Source organism: Mus caroli, chromosome 18 (assembly GCF_900094665.2).
Source record: "Mus caroli chromosome 18, CAROLI_EIJ_v1.1, whole genome shotgun sequence".
Taxonomy (NCBI): domain Eukaryota; kingdom Metazoa; phylum Chordata; class Mammalia; order Rodentia; family Muridae; genus Mus; species Mus caroli.
Window position 1 is genome coordinate 60664729 of NC_034587.1, and position 21687 is coordinate 60686415.

General features: G+C 41.7%; 1 protein-coding gene across 2 annotated transcripts in view; it reads left to right on the forward strand.

Annotated features, from left to right (window-relative positions):
* The window catches only part of Wdr7 (WD repeat domain 7), a 272657-nt gene that overhangs the window by 220640 nt on the left and 30330 nt on the right, over positions 1 to 21687 (forward strand). For both annotated transcript variants that reach the window (XM_029471767.1, XM_021150163.2), the window contains one exon: positions 1314 to 1413. In XM_029471767.1, the coding sequence (XP_029327627.1) occupies positions 1314 to 1413 (100 nt within the window). The remainder of the gene's footprint in view (positions 1 to 1313; positions 1414 to 21687) is intronic.

A 21687-nucleotide genomic window follows, 5' to 3' on the forward strand; every position in this document is an offset into this window, starting at 1 on the left:
CCTTCCATATCAAGAAAGCACTCCTCAGGCTTGCCTACAGGCCAGTCTTATGGAGGCATTCCCTCGCTCAGAGTCTTTTTTTCTTATACTTCTTCTTTTTTTTTTTTTTTTTTTTTTTTTTTTTTTTTTTTTTTTTTTTTTGTAAAATAACTATAGTTGATATAAAACCAAACAACACAAAAAACTTATGGAAAAAAGGAAGGCATAACATATAATGTGACTGGGAAGGATGGCTTCAAATGCAGTATTTAGTGTAGCCCCTTCACTTGCATAGCTCATGGGAACCATGGGAAAGTATAGTTAAACGTTCACAAACATAAAAGTCCCTCCTGCTTTACCTGATTTCTACTAGTACTGTTCTCACCGACAGATCCCGGATGGATGGACTTGGAAAATCCAAGGACTTAATCTACTCCCAAGCCTAATCTAGAAAGTGGCAATACTAAGCCAGCCTCTCACAACCTCTCGCTGCCTGTCACCTCAGTTATGTGGCCAAGTTAGTAAATCCAATGGTCAGCTAAATCTAGTAGATGTGGAAGACCTTGGTCAGTTTCATGGTATTTTTTTTTTTTTCTGATTTGTAGCTTTCTAATGTGATTAGAATTTAGGAGACATACTATTTATGTACCTACATGATTGTTCTGTGAGAATGTATATTTCAATAGTTGAATAATATGAGAACATAACTGAATATGGAGCCTCTCAAAATCCTCATTTCTGCTCAGATAGAATTGCTGCATAAGTTGTCAGAACACTGGCTTTTCACATTTATCTTTTTTGCCTTTTACCTCAAACTTTCAAGTATATTTATTACTATAAACTTGTTTCCTATCAAAAAAAATTTTTTTTAAACGCAGTCTTATTCTGTGGGTAATCCTTGCTGGCCTGGAACTTATACTGTGGACAGCACTGGCTCAAAGTCACTTCAGTGCCCTTGCCCCTGCCTTCCATATGCTGGGTTTGTAGATGTGACCCAGCCACTAGAGCTGGCTGAAAACTCATTAGCAGGCCTAAATGATATTCTACATCAATTCCACATCAGTTGATTTTTCAAAAGTACTCAGTACTGAAGGGAAACATTTTTTTAATCCATATGTTGGTTACAGATGTATTTATTTAGAAACAATCAAGATATAAAGGGATTAAAGCTTTTATCTTCATGCACATACATACATGTGTACATGTATTTTATGTATGTATGTATGCATGTGTGCATGTATGCACACTGTCTTTAATCTTTGAGAATATTGGTTTTGTCTTAAATATGCAGTTAGTCTCACCTGGCTTTTGTTGTTGTGAAATGTTCAATTCAGGTTCTACATGGTCAGCTATTATGAGCGGAGTCACAGAATCGCAGTTGGAGCACGCCATGGCTCAGTAGCCCTGTATGACATCCGGACTGGAAAATGTCAGGTAAATAAATCATTGTGACTTCCTCTGCATGAAGCTCTTGAAGGGAGTGAGAGACTAGCCCTTCACCAGGTGACGGACCGGACTGCTGGAACATTATGGATAATGTGTAAGAGATCGATAGTTTAATGAAGGACTCAAAGAATATAGAGCCCCGCCATCTCTATTCCCTGGGATTGGAGGCTGCCATGGTTCACAGTAAGCAGAGAGAGGAGGCCCTTCCCATGATTGATTTTGCAGTATGCCTCTTCTTTGTCCAGTGTTGTCTGGCTTTCCTACTCCTGACATGTTTCCGGAAGAAAGGTGGGTGCTACCTGTGAGGAGGTGGTGACAGAGTAAAAATGATGAGAACGATGAGACAGTTAGCAGCGATTAGACAAGAATCTAGCCGGAGCTCATACGACAAATCACAGTAGCGTTTAACACAACTCTGTAGACCCGGTGCTCTGTTCACAATAACCGTGTGTCACTTTTTAGACTTTATACTACATTTTATGATTTTGCGACATTTTATTGTTCATGAAATTTTTTTTGGCTTTGTTCTTGTTTATCTGATTCTCAAAATGTACCCAGTGGATAGATAAGGCAGGTATATCCCTATTTGAGATAGAAAAGGAGTTGAAGCTCAGTGGTGTAAATCTCTTTTCCAGAATCACCCCATTAGCTAGCAGCAAAGCCAGGACTAAATTCTTCCGAGGACCTAGAAAATCTCGATGCTCATGGACCCCAAAGTGCCACGTCACACCTGTTTCCGTGTAACATTTAGGACTGCTGAGTTCTGACAGTGTAGAGAGGAGACGCAGGGAATCCATGAGGCGGTCTAAGACTTTAGATTATTTCTCCAATGTAATAAACTGTTAATGAAATGCCCCCTCTAAAGCTTCCTTGATAATCTGTCATGAAATAGTTGTAAGGCCTCATAATAAGTGCTAGGGGTAAAAGATTCAGGTTTCAAACATTTTTAAAGGATGCTGTTTGAATATTAAGTGCATTTCTCTGAGGATGCCTCTGAGGGTACACTGCACAAAGAGTATGCACCACTGGTATACTTGTTTACTCTCTAACCGGCGTGTTTCCTTCTCCAGCTCACTCTGGTCCATATCACGGTCCTCTCAGCTCTTATTGAAGTCAGCGAGAACATACCATAGCTTGTTTTGTGCTCTTTATATAATTCTTCTGAAAGGGATAACTTCAAACAGCATTTCCGAAATGCCCCATTTTTAAGCTTTATTTGTTTTGTGTGGGGGTAGAGGGCACAGCACGTGTGTGGAGATCAGAGGAAGCCTTGAAGGAGTCATTTCTCCGCTCCTTCCATGTGGACTCTAAGGATCAGACTTAGGATGGCAGGCTTAGCAGTAAGGGCCTTTACCCCACAACGGTAGCCCCCAGAATATCTTCTTAAAAACTTCCTTGTTTGTTTGTTTGTTTGCATATTTATTTATTTGAGACCAGGTCTCACAATGTATCCCTGGTCTACAACTCACTATTTAGTCCAGGCTGACCTCGAACTCACTGAGATTCAGTTGCCTCTGCCTCCTGAGTAATGTGATTGAAGGCATGTGTTACCATGTCAGATTTCTATTTAATTTATTTTATCTCACATATCAGTGAGATGCCTTGTCACGTTTTGATGTGTGTATACATTGTATAATATTTAAATCGGGTCAAATATTTCTTTGTCTTCAAAAGTTGGTTATTTCTTTATGATGAGAATATTCAAGATCTAATAACACTTTAAAGTGTATGTTACATTGTACTGTAGTTAACACAAGTGTACAGAGCACAGTAGAGCATCTCACTTCTTTATAACTTAGTTAGCACTGACCAATCTTTCCTATCCTTCCCCCCCAACATTCCCTGTCTCTGATACCTCAGGCAGTTTGGAAACAGTTTCTTAAATTGGAGCATGTTACTAAATAGCAAATTTGAAAGAAACACAAACATTTACAGGGTTAAAAGAAGAGGGGGAAAGGAGAGGGAGAGATATCTTGTAAGCTTCTTCAAAACTGAGAGTTTGTGTCATCTTACCACTCTGAGCTTCCCTGTGAGATAGATCAGGTCTGTAGCAGAGGCCCAGCCTAAGGCTAAGCTCATGACTTAATGATCTGCTTAAAGCTGCCTCAGAAAATCCCTTTAGCACCTGCCTCCTTTCTAACTGCCTCCCTTCCTGCGGACTGTTTCCTATAGGTGGTGTAATGTGGGGATGCCATAATCATCCAGCCACGTGTAGTTAACCTTTTCTTTGCAGTAGACCCGGCGACCTGGGGCCTTTAAATCACACCCTCGAATGATCTCTGAGGCCTTCATGGTTCTTGTTCTGGTTAGCACACAGATGGCCCCACTCCTGAGTTACCTCTCACTTAGGAGCACCGTCTTTTCTCCCATGGTCTATCCTGGTCTAAGCACACTGAGCCAGTGACAGTTAGCGCTCACTCTCTGTAGAACTGTTCTATTAGAACTGACTGCAGTCCTTCCCGTCCTGCGCTCCTCTCCCATGCAGTTGCTCCCCGCCTGCCCGTCTGTACATGCCTTTCTCACTCAGTCGTCCTTGCTAGTGTTTACAGCATGACAGATTTAATATCTCATATTCGTTTGTTTGCTAGAGAAGAGAGTGCAGTAAGAGTATCCTCTAAGACCACACTGCCTGGACTTAGTGTTAGAAAGACTAGAATATATTCATGTTTTATAATAAGCATGAGCCAAGACTGGTATCTAACTGTACATTGGTTTAAATAGAACAAAGCCAGTCAGCTGCCCTTGCTGCCGTAACCATCTAGATTTGGTGTAACTTTCTCCTCGGGATTTTTCTGATGATCTTTTCCCTCACACTGTTTCAGTTAACCCTTTAGGTATAATAAACGTAGTAACAACCAAATAATGAGGAAAATTGAATATACCCAGCTTACTGACCTATTCCTGCTCATCTCTGTTTAATACATTTTGTAGTTTGCCATTCTTTTCCTGTAATATTCTACAATCTTATTGATAATTTTTGTTTGGCAACTTCTAAAAACTTATATACTATTAACTAAAAACTAATATACTGCTAGAATATTTCTGAGTAAAGTTATTTAAAAATCCATAGTAGACCCCTTTCAAAACAGTTTTAGGTTTGTGGCAAAACTGAGTGGGAGTTGCCGATGTCATACATCCACTGTACTCACATGTGAAGGCCATCTCCTCCACTGGTGTGGCGCACTGGCATGGGGGGGGGGGCGGGGGGCGGGGGCAGAGTCTTCCTCAGAGCTTTCATGGCTGCAGCTGCTGAAGCACTTTGGGAGTAGATGCAGAGACAGTGCATGCACACTCGCAGCCTTGCACACACTCGTGAAAGTGCATGCGCACTCGCAGCTGCGGGCACACTGGGGAAAGCTGGATGCACCATGCATCTCACAGACGGCCCTGATGACTGCAGCTCCAATTCCATCTTCATAACTGAGGAAGAAATGGAAGGCTAAGCAGGGATAGAGTGGGCCTGGAGAGCAGCCAGCATCAGGGCCAGCATTCCTCTGACTCACCCCAATATAGTGCTGCTGCTCCCCGTCCCCTCTGTGACACAGGCTAGGTCTCCCTTGCGTCGGGAAGCTATAAACGTTGAACATACGTGTTCTCTGAAGGCCTCAATGTTTGGGTAGATAAGGGAACATCTAGGAAACCCATTCTCTGAAATTGCTATGTCTCCCTTTCTTTTTAATCTGCATTCAAAGAAGCATGTGTATGGGGCAGGGGCATCTTTTCTAAACCCTAACAATTATAACTGATAAAGCTACCCTTGACTTTTTCACACGGCCCACAGTTTGCATTGGGGTGCTCTCCTGCTGTTCTGTATGAACGGATTTGAACAAATGCACCACTGAATATTTTTACCACTATTCTGACTTACAAGGAGTTTCATTCCCCTAAGACTCATCAGGCATATTTTCTTATTTCTAGTAACCATTCCTGGATTTTATTGCTACGTATAAGATTTGTGCATTTGGTTACCAGACTCTGAAGCTATCTCCCCACACGTATATGCACACTTGCTTCCCACGCACGGATGTGAGCACCAGCTTCTCCATCCCGTCCTGAGTGTTTCTGTAAGAGGCCTGGCAGAAATGAGGATTTTCTACAGAGACACATGTGTCTCTCAAACTAACAATCAGACTAAAGGGGAACGCTTCTTCTGCAAAGAGATTCTCCTACAGGAGGTCTCTCTTTCTCTCTCCCTCTCCCTCTCTCTCTTCTTCTCCCTCTCCCTCTCTCAAATTTATTTTATTTCGTATATATGAGTACATGGTAGCTGTCTTCAGACACACCAGAAGAGGGCATCAGATCCCATTACGGGTGGTTGTGAGCCACTGTGTGGTTGCTGGGAATTGAACTCAGGACCTCTAGAAGAGCAGTCAGTACTCTTAACTGCTGAGCCATCTCTCCAGCCCTCTGGGTCTCTTTGTACCTCTCCCCAAGGTGGCCACATTGAACAAATCTCTATTCTCTAGTTTCCACTATTAATTTGCCTTTCTTTATTAGCATATTAAGAACTGGTAGCTAGCTAAACCTTACTTAGGGCACAGGTTGTTACCCAAGTTCTACAACATTTCTGTGAATTACAGCATGACTTTTGAGCACATAAATTCTCATTAAAAACAAAACTTCACCCTTGGCCTGACCTACTTGTAATTTGTTTAGTATGTCAAGAGATAGGGAAACACATGGAGGCCTGAAGACAATTGTTTTAAGAGTGGGCCCTTTCCTTCTGCCATGTTTTGAAGCAATCTCTTCTCTTGTTCTTGCTGCTGTGCCACACACTGAGTCTAGCTGGACATGAGATCCTGGCCCTTTCTCCTCTTCCCACCTCCCCTATTGCTGGAGGAGTGTTGAGATGGCAGAGATGTGCTGCCTCACTTGGCTTCTTTATATGAGTTCTGGAGTTGAGCTCAGGCTCATCAGGCTAGTGTGGTAAACCTTTTATTCACAGTGCCATCTCCCTGGTTCCACAATTGGGCTGTTTTGCTTCCTGTGTTTGTCATCTCAGATAATAGACTATTTATTCATCCATTTATAATTTATTATTTGTTCTGTTTGTTTTTAAAAATTAAAATAGCTCATCACTGTGCTGGACAGCATATTACATGCAAGAGATCACAAAATAAATGAGTATGTCCATCAAGGAACAACTGGTGGCAGAAACAAGCAGACCCTTCTAGCTAAAGCATTTTGATCAGCCTTTCAAGAAGGGGAGCCACCGAGCGCAAGAACACGAACAGAAATCTATGAGAGATCTTAGGAGAGCTGCTCTGGAAATGGTGCCATAGAGGGAAGAGGTCTGAACAGAAAGCCCTGGACAGTGAGGGCTCAGGAAAAGGAGGACAGTGACAGAGACATTATTCCAGGCAGAAGATATGTACAAAGCCCATACACGAACAGCAAAGGCCTGCTTATCAGCAACCTTACATGTGCTGCCCTGTGCACATGGAAGTGGTCCATGCCACAGCAGTGCTGAGGGAGGAGTACACAAGGACAGACACATCTGTGGCATAGTAGATGCTTAGCGTAGCTTTGTTAGTAAGTTGTGTGATGCTGAGTTCCAAGAAGATAACTGACTACTAACATTTTCAATATATATTATATCAGTATATATTATTATACGTAAGTTAAATAAAATATTATTCCTAGATAACTGACTACTAACATTTTCAATATATTATATCAGTATCTATTATTATATATAATATAAATAAAATATTATTTCTAAGAAAGGGGGCTCGATGAGCTTGCTGAATGTTTTCAGTGTGGGATTTAAAGTATTTTATGAAAATAAGCCCCTGTGACTTTTCTGAAATACACTTAATTATGGCAGGCACTCTGAAGTGGTAGGCATCAGAAGGAAGGTCTGAACAGGCATGCTGGCTGGCACACCTTTTCTATATTGGCCCACTGATTTGAGTTCTAAGATGATTTTCCAGCTAAGTCAAACTAGATTTTATACTTAAAGTGATCTGAAATCAAAAGCATTTTACAAATCGGTAAGATAGCTTAGTGTGCAAAGGCACCTGCTACTTAGCCTGCTGACCTGGGTTCAGTCCCCAGGGCCCACAAGGTTGAAAAGGAGAGATGACCTCTATGGGTTGTTCTGTGATTACCACATGCTTACAGTGACATGCCACTTCTATATACAGAGTAAATGAATGAAAATGTGATTTTAAAACATAGCAGCTTCCGTATAATCCTAGATGTTCATACTTGGCCTGGACTTTTGCAGTTCATTTCATTTAAGCCTAATTTTATGTTTTAAAAACGTGTCCTTTAAAAGGCTCCTTTCTCGTGCTTATGGTGTGATTTCCTATTTAATACAACTACACAATTTACACCAGCATCACAACTAACGTTAACTTCAGCTCCAAGGCAGGTGCCATTTGGAGAAAAGAAACTTGCGACTAGCATGCCACCGCGTAGGTGGTCAGCTTGGCTGGTGGAAATGGAGACCAGAGAACCTCGCCTACTGGAAAAATTAGGGAAACAATGCTGTCCCTGTGCTACCAGTATGTGACGGCTAGAAGGGTTGAGTGGTGTCACAACATGCAGAAGGGACAGGAGCAGGAAGAATGTCCTGAAGGACGTATTGTTGGAGCTGACCCGTGAGGGGGTATGCCTTGTATGGCTCCATGAGGAGGAGCCCTGTGTGGAGAGGAAGAAATGTCAGCAGAAGCCTGGAGGCGTTGGCTTGTGGTGGACTGCAGACTGAGTCAGGATTCTGGAAAGCCTAGAGGAAAGGTGTGAGAATCTGTGCGTTTACTAGAGGAGGAGGAGGAGGTGAAGGCTGAGAAGGAGGGTGGGAACATGGTGTGCCCTCTCTGACAGGAGTCTTCTCAGGATCAACAGTGTGCCTGTGTGCGTGCGTGCGTGCGTGCGTGCGTGCGTGCGTGCGTGTGTGTGTGTGTGTGTGTTACTAAATAGAACCTTCTCAGTCTTTAATGTTACTTGTATGTATATGTCTTCACAGATGACCATTTGGTATTAGGGAACCAACTGGCGTGCTCTTCCTTCGGGAAGCCTGTTTCATTCCCAACATTCCTTAGTGGCCTGTAGCTCCTTATGTAGGGTTGAGGCGTTGTGGGCTTTACCAGAAGCCTCATTTTGCCCTTGGACACACAGAGAGAGTATACTGAGGGCAGAGTGCAGGGTATATCCCATTCAGTTACCCACTCAGAGGTCTGGACCGATGACCAGGGAAAAGGTACGGGCCTAGCCTGTGAACCTTCCAGTCCCTCATTTCTCCACCTAGCTGGGAAGAAGCCACATATTGAAGCTTACTTCTGCTGTCCTGTGAGGAGACTGTCTTAATCTAGAATATTTACTATGCAACATGAGGTATCCTAAGCATAGTCTACTCTCCAAAGGAAGAAAGAAGCAAGGAACAATCTATAGGACAGCCACCACACCTAACCAGGGACTCCTTTCTCGCTCATATTGAATGTGGTCCTTTGTAGTGGGAGACCCAGCTCCCACAAGCCTCTGTGGGTCCCAGGGTGGAAACCCAGCATGTGGCACCGTTACTATGTTGCTGGAATTTATGTAAATGCCTTGTTGAAGATGAATTAAAACTTACAGCAGTAAATCTACAAGGACACAGCTATAACTCATATAGATATATTGCTTACAGAGACATACATCACGCGTCTGGAATTACTGCCTCTTCAGTACTCAGAGGTTAAAGAAGGTACCAGCTAACATGCCATTATATGTAGTCAGCAGTTTGTCATTCCTCGGGAAAGTGGTGAATGCAACATACATGCTGTCCTTTACCCCCTCTCTGTCTACTCCCTATGTTTCAGCACCAAATGAGGAACCAGAATTCACTCTTAAGCCCATTCCTTAACTTGCTACTTAATTTTCTGAGCCTTACACTGTTAGACCTAAACCCATGTTTGACACACCTGTACTACTAACCATGACTGCTATTGAGCAAGAGTCACGTATGCAATGCATTCATTCAGCAAATATTGGGTGCCAACTGGATGTCAAGTGTAAAGTCATCTTTTCAGAGAATTAAATAATTCCATCCATCCAATATCCTTATTTTTTCAAAAGAAAAAAAAAAAGGACCAGAAAATTTAGATGCTTCTCAGACATGTGTTGAATATTGCAAAGACTGTCCAAGGGAAAATAATCTTGAGTTAGAACACTAAGCCAATGTCTCCTTTATGTCGTGTTGTAGGGGGACTTAGCACAAGTGTGTCTGGCTAGGGGGACTTAGCACAAGTGTGTCTGGCTAGGAGTTTATTTCATGTTCACTCTCTAGGCATTGAGACACAGCAGTATTCTTTCCAAACTCGAATCAAAGCACATGAAGTAGAAACCCAGGCATCTACATTTTTATGGAACACCCCTAGGTAAATCCATGGCAGGCTACAGGTTAGAAACTGTAAGTTTACTGACTGAAATAATGGGGCGGGGAGATAGCATGAGAATTATTGTGTTAATATTTCAGTCAGGGTCTGTGATATCAAGTTATTTCAAAAATTACCCCCAAAACGACTTCTATCTGGAATCATGTAGACTATAATGGAGTTTAGGATGACTGGAAATTGAGGTGTGTTTATATTATCATTGAAAAAGTAATGTAGCAACAACACAGAATTAGAGAGCCCAGGGCTTCCCTAGGGAAAACCTGCTCATAAAGGTAAGTATCATTTGAAATCGTGGTCTACACACCCTGGTGGAGCTCACCCAAGGGCTGGAGTCCTTAGCATTTCCTTTCACATTTGAGTGCCTTCCCCTTCCATTTTACTGACTTCTTAACCAAAGGTTGAAGCCAGTACTGTTAGGCACTCTCTTCACTTTAGTTTCTTACCAGTGTCCCTGCTGACACCTTTCAGCTCTTCAGATTACAACCGAAGGGAACCTCTGGCAGATAAAATCACTAATAGAAAATGTACTGACAGAAGTCATCTCTATCTGGTTAGCCCCTTGTAGTTTTACTTCTAATTGAGAATTTTTGCAGAACACAGATAAAGTACTGAGTTGAGAATTTTCCAGCCTCTGGTTGTCTCTCCCAGTCTGGTGGGATCTTATCTTTTTCTTTGCTACCAATATACCAATGTTGTATACTATTGAAATATTGTATTTCCATGCATGGGAGCGAACTCACACTGAGAGAGGGTAGTTTTGGCTACAGTACTCTACTGCCAGGACATAAGCCACTGAGCATTTCTTACCATCTCCTCATTCATTTTCTAAAAGATGTCATGCACCAAGATTTTGCAGGAGAATAATTGAAGACACTCTCCAGGCAACAGCCAGAGCTCTGTGCTGCCTAGCACAAACAACTCTGGGACAAAAATGTACATGACCCCTTCTCTACCAAGGGGTCATGACCGTATTCCAGGGACTTGTCTCTGCAAAGAGTACTTTTCAGGATTGAGGTGCTTATGAGAAGTGGCAAAGGTTCAAGCATGTTCCCTGGCCATTCCATTACAAAGCTGTAGACTGCTAGACATTTCTGAGCCCTCCCCTTGCTCTCAGCCACTGTAATATGAAAGGGCATCTTGTAGTGTCCTCACCTAGGCTGCTGTTGTGGGCAGACATTCAGTCATCATTCCAGCAGCTGTGGTGACGCCACCAGAGAGTTTTATACTCACACTAGAGAGTGTCAGTATAAAACAAGGAGATCAGAGAGGGGCATCAGAGCTTCCTGGAGAAGTGCCATTCAGCTCTACACTGCATTCAGTTACTCAGTGTTACTGAGCAGCATTATGGAAGCATCAAGTGAAAGGATGCTTCATTCAAAAGCCTGGAGGTCAGGGAGAGGTTAAAGCATTGAAGAAGCTGGGAGAGAAGGGGTCCGAGTTGCCTGTCTAAAAGGTGGGCCAAGCCAGGGACAAGGGGCCTTGCAAGTGACGATGACAGATGCTTATTCCTGTCTATGCACTGAGGACCGTCGAGTTTTGAGCAAATGTGATAACTACCTTTTGTAAAAGATCATTTCTGCTGCTGTGAGGGGAGGGTAGCATAAAGAACGAAGTGGAGGTAGCAAGAACAGACAGGCTGTTCTAGAAGTGCTCTGGTCCAGAGACGGTCAGAGTCTAGATTTGTAAGTAAAGACTAGAGAGAAATGGACCAGCTTGAGGTAAATTCCAGGGGTAAGATTGCTAAACTTGCAATATAGTGTTGTATACATTCAGACAAAGTCCTTGAGAACATCTCAGTTTTGGATATGAGCAAACATTTGGATGCTGGAAGAGCAGGTCTATAGCAGAAACTCAGTTGATGTTAGCCTGGAGATACCTACTAAACAGTCGTGAGCAGACAATATCCATGTAACTGCTTACATGACTCCAGAACACAGAGACATGTCTAAGCCAGATGTCAACATGAAGATATCATAGCATGTTCAGGTACTTAGAGCATGGCAGCGCGAATTAAGTGCCATCGCTTCATGAACATGCTCAGCGTCTAAGGCACGTCAGAGAGACTATGTGAGACTGGCGGTTGCAGACATGGAGGAAATCCGCCTTAGATCTACTTCAGTGAAGTCTTAAGTGTGTGAAGGGGGAGATGCTGTGAAAGAAATGCAGAGCCGCTCTAACAGGAGAGTGCCCAAATTTGGATCTTCACAGAAGGAATCAACCCTGGCAACAGAGGGGCCAGTGGGGAGGCAGGCTATGTAAACAACCCACCCTCAGAAGGAGCTTGACCAGAAAAACCTCAAGAAAAAACAAACAAACCATACCCTGGCTTTTTAAGAAGTAGCCTATGATGGGTGGGGGGAGGGGTGCATGTTTTGGAGATGTGTGTTTGTTTGTTTGTGATAAGGTCTCATGTAGGACAGGCAGATCTCAAACTCCCTATGATGCCCTCAAACTGCCCTCCTGCCTACACTTCCTGCTTGCCTCCTGGGATTGCAGGCAAGCATCCTCATGAACAGTTTGGTCTTGGGAATGGAGCCCAGGACCTCATACTTGCCAGGCAAGCACTCTCCAAACTGAGCCACACCCCAACCAAGATTATCTCTGCAAAGTGCTGTAAGGTATTTGCTGCTGGTGACCGGCTGACATCCTGTTTACCAAGGTACTAGTGAGGAGGAGTAGGCATGGGTTTAACAGAAGAGAAAGGGGTTTCTTTTGATTTCATCTTGAGCATGATACTCTAGCATGTGGTCTGTATACTGATGCATGCTGACACTGTTACTGTAAACCACTGTCATAATCATCCCATGCCAGCTAACCTGAGAGTCTCAGACTCGAAGGTCTGCACCGATGAGAGTAATAAGGAAGCCACTGAGACCGAATAAGACACAGAGCCACAGCCCAAGGCTGGAACAGAATCCTGTGCCTACTTTTAATGAGTCATTAAAGCCATCTGTTAATTTGGTGATTCCCCAGATCCCTTGCTTCTGATATTCATAAAGGAATTGTAAGCTACCCTACATGTGTATAATTAAGGGGCATCCATTCTGTTGGCAGTGATGCTGTAGTGTTGATTTGCTCATAAGCGCATGCTGGTCTATTAGCCAATTGCTCTCGTGCTTGACTTTTACATTACATTTTCTTGCTTGCTTTCTTTCTCATCCCCACTTGCCATGTGTGCATGCACGCATGCGTGTGTGTGTGTGTGTGTGTGTGTGTGTGTAAGCCATATAGTGTTCTGTTCACATTTGTGAATTTCCATCAGAGGAACACAAGCAGCCTCACAGACTTGAAAGGTTTTCATATGATTCCACATCTCAATGCAGGAAGAGCAGCTTCCAGCTTCCCACCATTTCCATAAAGCGAATGGCGAGCTGTTTACAGCAGTCTTTGTCTGGCGCTGGCATTGATTTTAAATCACCTGGATCGATCAAGTGGTTATGGAACTTTAAAAAATCCTACCCAACGCAATTAGAATCACAGGCTTTTTAATCTGCTAACATAACGTCTATAGGAATAAATCATCAATTATTCTTCATTTGGAGTATGTAAAGAAGCGGTGCCACCGTGATGCCAGTGTCTGGGGCTGTCTGGGCGCTCTGTGCAGAATGGCCCTGGCTTCGGAAACAAGCATCTGAAATCCATGTACATCTTGGAGTGTGTCACTGCAGAGCGCCTTCTCAGCCAATGGGAGAGCAGCAGGCAGATCCAGCCGCTGTCTGGACACACACGTCTCTGTAGCAGCACAGCAACAGGACTGAGGCAAGCTGATTGCAACCAGAGTTGACGCAAAGGTGAAAAGTCTAAAACTGAATAGTTAACACAAAGTCTCAAACAATAGGGAAGTGTAGTGGGACAGCAGGGGACCTACAGGAGTCTCTTCTTAAACGCTTCATGTCATGGGTAATGAGGTAGCTCCAATATCTTTTACATTACTACATATTGTAATTACCTATTACATAAGTGAGTATTTAAATGCTTCAGACTACCTTTAGAGGTAAACTTCTGATTTTTAACAAGCAGTGATTTTCCTGTAGATGGATAGCATACTGCAATTTTGTTGTCATAGCAACTAGATCATGTAATACAACTTTTCAAAAATGGAATCCTGCCTTAAACTTTATTGCTTCAACCTACCATTGGTAAATGAAGAGCTCAGAATAGATGATTTATATGGACTCTGACCATGACCTAAACTCTAAAATTTGCTTTATACGCATCAGATTTCAATAATTGAGCATATAGTGGGAACTCCATCCGTCTCCCAGACACTAAAATGTAATAAGTATCAACAAGTAAATTATTATTTTTTTTTAATTCATGTTGTTTCCAGTTGCAAAACATTTCCTTAGAGAAGCACAAGTTTGGAGTATTTTTATAGTAGCATTTCAGTAAATGGCATAGTTGTTTTTCTTACTACTTGATAATAACAGTCAGCAAATAGAGACCGGGAGGCAGGAAGACGATGAATTTTCTTGCTACTGGGCTGAGCAAATAGATACCATGCTTTTGAAATGCTGGAAGAGGTTAGAGCTTTGCTTTCCAAACCCGCTCACACGCCACTCCGCACAGAGCAGATTTCTTTGTTTAAAATGCTTTTGATTTTGGCACAATAGGCTCATGTTGCATGTAGCTCTGTAACGTTTTTGGAGGGATATTTAAAGTTACTCGGGCTTGATCTAGGATACATTTTAACGCTTCACAGCATCTTTTTACTTATTATTTTTTTTAATTTGAATAACAGATATAAACCTTAAAATATTTTTCCAGTTGTTTTTTTTTTCTTCCTGTACATTTTCTTCGTGCTTTGAGGAAGCTGGCTCTGCATAGTAACTTAGAAATAACTCCTAATGATTAACAGAGTGATGGATGTGACAGATCACCTTTTTCTTGAGAAATAATAAATCAACATATCCCTGCCCATAAATTTTTACTGAAAAATGTGAAATATTAGCACCATATTTAACTAGGTGTCAGATACAAACACTGTTGTCAAAGTGTTGCTCTCAGAACCAGTGGACCACACTACAATGGGACTTTGCTTTATTTCTTTGGGGAATAATATGATTCAAATACAATTTTCAATTCCTGAAATACCCTGTTTTTTACTTATGTGTCCTTCTTGTGGTAAGCAAGGGACAGTCTGAAAATCCCCAATAGTAGACCCCAAAGTCAAGATAGAACAATCTCTCAGAGAGAATTATTTACTCACAAAAATTTAAGTTGAACTTGAATTTTAGGATGACTCACTACAGTGTTTCATGGGGTATGTTTGCCTAATTCTGTCCTGGCTCTGTTAGTACAGCATCATTTTTTTTCCCTCCCTGCCCTTGTGGTGATGTCATTCTTTTAGGCGCACCGGATATATTAAAATCTGTTCAGATTTTTGGGAAGCTCGGTTGGACACAATGTGTGACTGAATTAAGAGGCTCGTGGCTACCCAGCCCTGGCTTTATTTTCATTTGGGAGTGTTTTCCTCAAGTCGCCATGGTGTATTGTGGGAAGTGGAGCAGGGCAGTGGCCTTCCCCTGGCTCTATTGATCTGCCCTTCAGCTGTGTGCAGCGCAGAGAACCTCAGGCCTTGTTGTTGATTATCTACACAGTGTCTCTGGGAGCTGTATTGACCCATTGCCGCCGACTGCCTGTAGCTCTTGATTTTTCACACCGTCTCCATGACACTCATAATAAAACATACCATCTTATTGCTTCTCAGCTCTGGGAGTCAGTGCAGTCAGCCTTCACACACCACAACGTTGCAGGAGAACATTTATTATATGTGGGATAAAGTGGAGCAATTTTAGGGCTCTGTGTTGTGTACTTTTGGTAGCTACCTCTATAGCAAGAGCCCATACAGAGTTTACATTTCTGATGCCTTTAAAAAGCCAGTGCTAGCTTCATAGCTGTTTTTAAGATGAAATTATGAATAATAAATACAAAATTAATTGTGAAACAATAGGCATATTAACCAAGTATATCTTGCTAAAAGAGATTACCTTAGACCCTCTGCGTTTCCAAGTACATACAGGACTGTTCTATGATTTATCACTGCCTTACGTGTTTATTACAGTGGATAGTATGATTATGAGAAATTATGCATGTTTTAAGGTTATCCTGGCCTGATGTCCTAGATACTTCAGTGTTCTGAGTAAAATCTTTCTTAGCTATCTTGAAAGATTTACTTTCCATTTAAGATATAAATGGTTTTCTTTAAACATAGATTTTTTTCAGTATTAGTGCTTTTATCTTGTACTAATATCAGAATATTTTAGATTTTGTTACTACCTACATGTTTTGCAATCCAGAATTATCATCAACAATTCCTTTGTGCCACATATGTTGAATATTATTATAAACAGAGCTGAGAGACCTGGGAAGGCAGGATTTATTTTTCTAGTAGAGAGAATAACATGCAGGTGTTTCCAAGACAGCCTTCTATTATTGTAATGCGCTGTAACTACTTTATTGTATGCAAGATAATGTAGCACGGGGGGGGGGGGGGGGGGGGGGGGGGAGGGAGAGAGAGAGAGAGAGAGAGAGAGAGAGAGAGAGAGAGATTGATTGAATTCTAATCTTAGCCTAGAGATTTTTTGTAGGAGAGTGAAAGGAAGAGAATTACAGGTGAGATTATTAATATAATTGCTCTTTGCTGAAGTTAATTTGAGTGTTTCTATTAGAGCAGATGAAAAATAATTTAACAAACCTAATTTTAATAAAGTTGGCCTTTGAGAACTATAATGGAGCTCCTATCTGATAGTTACACATCTATCTATCTGATAGTCTGTCACACACATTCACCTTTGTGAAGTATCTATAAGCTTCACCAGGGAGAGAAAAAGACAGGGAAGGCATCCTGGCCTTTAAGCTTCCTGTCATTGATCCACAATTAATTTTTCACAGTTTGAAATAATTATTTCTTTTTGGGTGGGGTTATAGATTTAGCATTTATATTCTGCTGTTTTTGGTTAGGGTTGGTTTTAGGTTTGAAAGATACATAGTTGTCTAGCTGCTTTTAAAAATATCAATCCATTTTAAACTGAGAACTCTGAAGTGGAAGCTTTCCGCTAGTGCTGTCTTAAGAACTGTCGTGGTGTAGCGTAGCCTCCTGGGAACCCAGCTATGTCCACTTAAAGCAGGTGGGCCATAGGTTTAAGGCCAGCTCAGGCTACAGAGAGAGTTCAAGGCCAGACTGAGCTTTATGAGGAAGACCCTGTTTCAGAAAACCAAGAAAATAAACAAGCCAAACAAAACCTACGACTGAAATAAATCAGAGTAAAAGCATTATTACCCCTTCTCCCAAATTAGCATCTTTCTTTCATACCTTTAAATTAAAAAATGAAGTCTCTCCAGTGTTTTTTATTATAATTGTTAAGGTTTTTTTTCAAATATTTTATTAGTGTATATTCATTGAGTGAGGTGCTGACACACAATTTCACCAATAGCGTGGTGATGGTAAGTGCCATAAGCCTCCTGCTTCGCGCAGAGACCTGTTCAAGTCTAGGCTCCATGACCTCTGGCAAAAATGGCAGGGTGCATTTCATCCACTGTCGTGAAAACACTGCCCAGCAGTGGCTGACTCACACCTGATGGACACAGCTGGGCTGTGTCTGAGTGAGCATCCGGTTCACAGGAACCACATTTACAGTTACGCTGAGGTTGTCATGTAGATGGTGTTTGGTAGGATAAGGTTCACATTCCACTTAAGCCTAAGTACGCCCCTTTGTCTTAGACATCAGGAACCACGCTTAAGTGTACAGGAGACGTCCTCTAGCAGAGCCTTCAGCACCAGGTATTGCAAAGGTTAAGCCTTATCATCTGCACCAAAATAAAAAAAAAAAGTGAGGTTTCATCAAAAACTTCCATCCTCACAACCTTTCAACCACAATTTGATGATTATTATTGATTATTTCACAGCCTTTCACTCATGCTCTGCCACTGTGGCCAGCCCTGATATACAGATAGGGCTGTGGTCCAGCTGAAATAAGACTCCATCTTGATAATGGACTGAGATGAGATGCTGTTATTTGATAAAGATAATTGATGTTTCACAGTGAATTGAAAAGCAGCTCCAAGCACTCCGTAGCTGGAGCCGTGTTCTTCCCACAAATATGGCAGGTATTTATAAATATAGAACAAAAGAATGGAGCCTAAATATTTGCGAATGCTTTATTAGAGACTTTTGGTAGTAGAATTTTTCCTTCCTTTCCTATGTGTTGATTTTTAACGCACAGAAAAGAAAAAATAGAAAGGGCCTATCACACTATTTTAAAATTTAGCTCCACATTAATTTGTTCAAATCTTAGATGGCACGGATGTTACTGATCAGATCTCTGTCACACTTAACACCTGAATGTCATGTTTAGGTGATGACGGGTCGCTGTCCTGGGTAGCACGTCACAGTTAAATGTTACGCTACCAGTAATTTTTGGAATGTTTTTTTGCAAACTGTATGAAAACACAATCTAAATTATTGATCATGAAATCAGTTCTCCTGGAAAATGCAGTTCAAATAATCTGTGAATGCGGATAGGTGCCCTCCTCATTGATTATTAACGAACGTTTGTGCAGACACCACGGAACACACTGCGTGCCTGTGTCCGCCTTGCTTCCTCAGCCCCCAGCTTTCAGTTGATTAAGGTATCATTCATCGCTGGTACTCCTCGTCCAGTCTCTTTTACTCTTATCACCTTCATAACCCCTAATTAAGCAATAAGGCTTGACAGGGAGTATGGTTATCGTGAGATAATGACGCCCCAAGTGTGTTGTGAGTCTCAGGGTTCAGCTGAGTGCTTCTAAACCTCTGTGGGTGTGATTATAGCGTGATAAACAAAGCACGTGGCTGCTCATTGATACCGCGCTACATGCCCACCACTATGCAGGTGACATTGACATTTTCTTGCTTACCCACTCACCCAATCCAAAGAGCTGATTTTTGTAAGGCTATTGCCTCAAATCTTACTGAGTTTGAGTTCACAAGCTCTTATTTCATTGTTCAGGTGGAGCAGTTGAACTTCCAGGTACACATCTGAAGAAAAAGTAGTAATCTCACTTTTTGTTTTTGTTCTTTTTAAAGCTATGCTTCCTCAGAAGGTAGGCCTCAGGGAAGACAAATCGCTCACTGTGGTAGTAGTTTTACAGCTGCCCATTTGGTGAATGGTACCAGTTACCCGGTCTTACGATCTTTGCATATGATTTCATGCTAATGATGTCACCAGGCTCTTGAAAGTTCTCTAGAAGAGAGTAACTGGATCTTTATATCAGGAAGTTTTTTATTCTCTTCATTTGTAACTACTACTGTTAAAAGCAGGATGAGAGAGGAAATTACTAACTCTTTCGCTGTTTTCTGTCTGATTTAAATTTTGGAGAAAAATAATTTATGTTTCCTATGTCAACTCTAGCTTGTTATTTTAAAAGCCTGAATTATTTTTTGTAAATTTATTCTGGCTTTAATTGAAGAGACGACATTTTGAATGCTATGTTTCTTAGGTCTGTGTGTGTGTGTGTGTGTGTGTGTGTGTGTGATTAAAAAAAGGGAATGAAAATAGCAGGTCAAACGTTTGAATGTCTTAATATAAATTTAAGTTAATAAACTTAAATTAATAAAGTCTTTAATATAAATTCAAGTGAATGTGTTATCTTCTGAAACACAGAATCTTTGACGGTGACAGAATGTTCTGAGTCTTTGCCTCCTGCTCTGTTAGAATCTAGCAACATGCCGTGCTTGAAACCGAGGAAATACATTTTAGGTATTTTATTTATAATGTCTCTAATCCAGTCTCAAGTAGCTATATGGCTACTTAGTAGGATATTGTCTAGCTTGTTTCTAAAGAAAAAAATGTATTATTGCAAGTTAATTTTTCTCAAGAGTTTGTAACTTAAAACAAGCAACTCAACTGTGTTCTGGCTTCTTGATGTTCTCATCAGACCTGACAGTGCCCTGCCCCGCTTTGAGGAATAGCCTAACTCCCTGTTGAAATCCTACTATTGCCTCGCTTAATCTTCAGTGTTTAAGGTCCTGCCGTACTGTAACAGGCATTTGTTGTATGCTGGAACTATGAAGTTAGGTATCTTAGCTTAATAATTTTCCTGATTAGTAATTGTCACTTAAGAAAAAAAAAATTAAACTAAAAACTGGGACTTGGGTACTTACTTCCAATTGAGCGACTTACAATATTGGTCATTCCGTTCTTTTTCATTCATAGAAAGTATTATCTTTTAAATAACCTTAGCCACACTTACCTTAATTCCTGTGACTACGATTCCCTTGTTCGTACAAGTCAGGACTGTTTACGTCTTGAGCATTCTGCTGGGAGACCCAGATGCCACTGCTCACGTGGTCAAGTTTGTTCATCCCTAAACAGCATTTGATTTTAAACTAGCATCTTTTCATACTCAAATCCATAGTAAGTGTCCTCTAAATGAGCTGACGGGACCCAGGGAAACTAATATCTTTCTTAATAAGGAAAGCAAACGTTTCTTAAAACATCGGCATCATTATTTAAGCTGTGACTGCTTGGTGCTTGCGGTAATGTTGTTTATTAATAACATTAGGTCATCTAAGCAGGAAACTAAACAGAAATTCTGATATAAAACACCATAGAATTTTGTATGAAATCTATGAAACCACAGGCAGGTAAGCTGAAGACTAGAGACTCTCCTCACCCGAGACCTTCATGGCTGTGCTTGCTGATCATGTCATAGTAAGGTTTTGATAGGAGCACATGGGTAAGGAATTGCAGAAGCTGCTGCCAGGCCACAGAGGGAGGGGACACTCTGAACTGTGAACCAGCAGCTCAGTGGCAATCCCATACTTCTCTAAGTCATCAGGGGCTCTGCAGTCTGCTGCCCTCTCAGTACCTGGCAGCCTTCCCTCAACATCAGAAAGTCAGCTCACAATCAGGTCTCCCATTGATGAGATTTTTTTAATTAGATATTTTCTTTATTTACATTTCAAATATTATCCCCTTTCCTACTTTCCCCTCCAAAAATCAAATTACCTATCCCCTCCCCCTCCCCCTGCTCCCCAACCCACCCACTCTCATTCCTGGTCCTGGCATTCCCCTATACTGGGGCCTAGAGCCTTCACAGGACCAAGGGCCTCTCCTCCCATTGATGACCGACTAGGCCATCCTCTGCTACATATATAGCTAGAGCCACAAGTTCCACCATGTATTTTCTTCGATTGGTTGTATAGTTCCAAGGAGCTCTGAGGGTACTGGTTAGTTCATATTGATGTTCCTCCTATGAGGCTTCAGTCCCCTTCAGCTCCCTGGGTATTATTTCTCTGGCTCCTTCATTGGGGACCTTGTGCTCTGTCCAATGGATGACTGTGAGCATCCACTTCTGTATTTACCAGGCACTGGCAGAGTCTTGCAGGAGACAACTATATCAGGCTCTTGTCAGCAGGCTCTTGTTCGCATCTGCCTAGTGTCTGGGTTTGGTGGTTGTTTATGGGATGGATCCCTGGGTGGGGCAGTCTCTGGATGGTCCTTTCTTCTGTCTCAGCTCCGAACTTTGTCTCTGTAACTCCTTCTATGGGTATTTTGTTCCCCATTCTAAGAAGGAACGAAGTATCCATACTTTGGTCTTCCTTCTTCTTGAGTTTCATGTGTTTTGCAAATGTATCTTGGGTATTCTAAATTTCTGGGCTATTAATTCACTTATCAGTAAGTGCATATCATGTCTGTTCTTTTGTGATTGGGTTATCCTCACTCAGGATGATATCCTCCAGATACATCCATTTGCCTAAGAATTTCATAAAGTCATTGTTTTTAATAGCTGAGTAGTGCTCCATTGTGTAAATGTACCACATTTTCTGTATCCATTCTTCTGTTGAGGGACATCTGGGTTCTTTTCAGCTTTTGGCTATTATAAATAAGACTGCTATAAA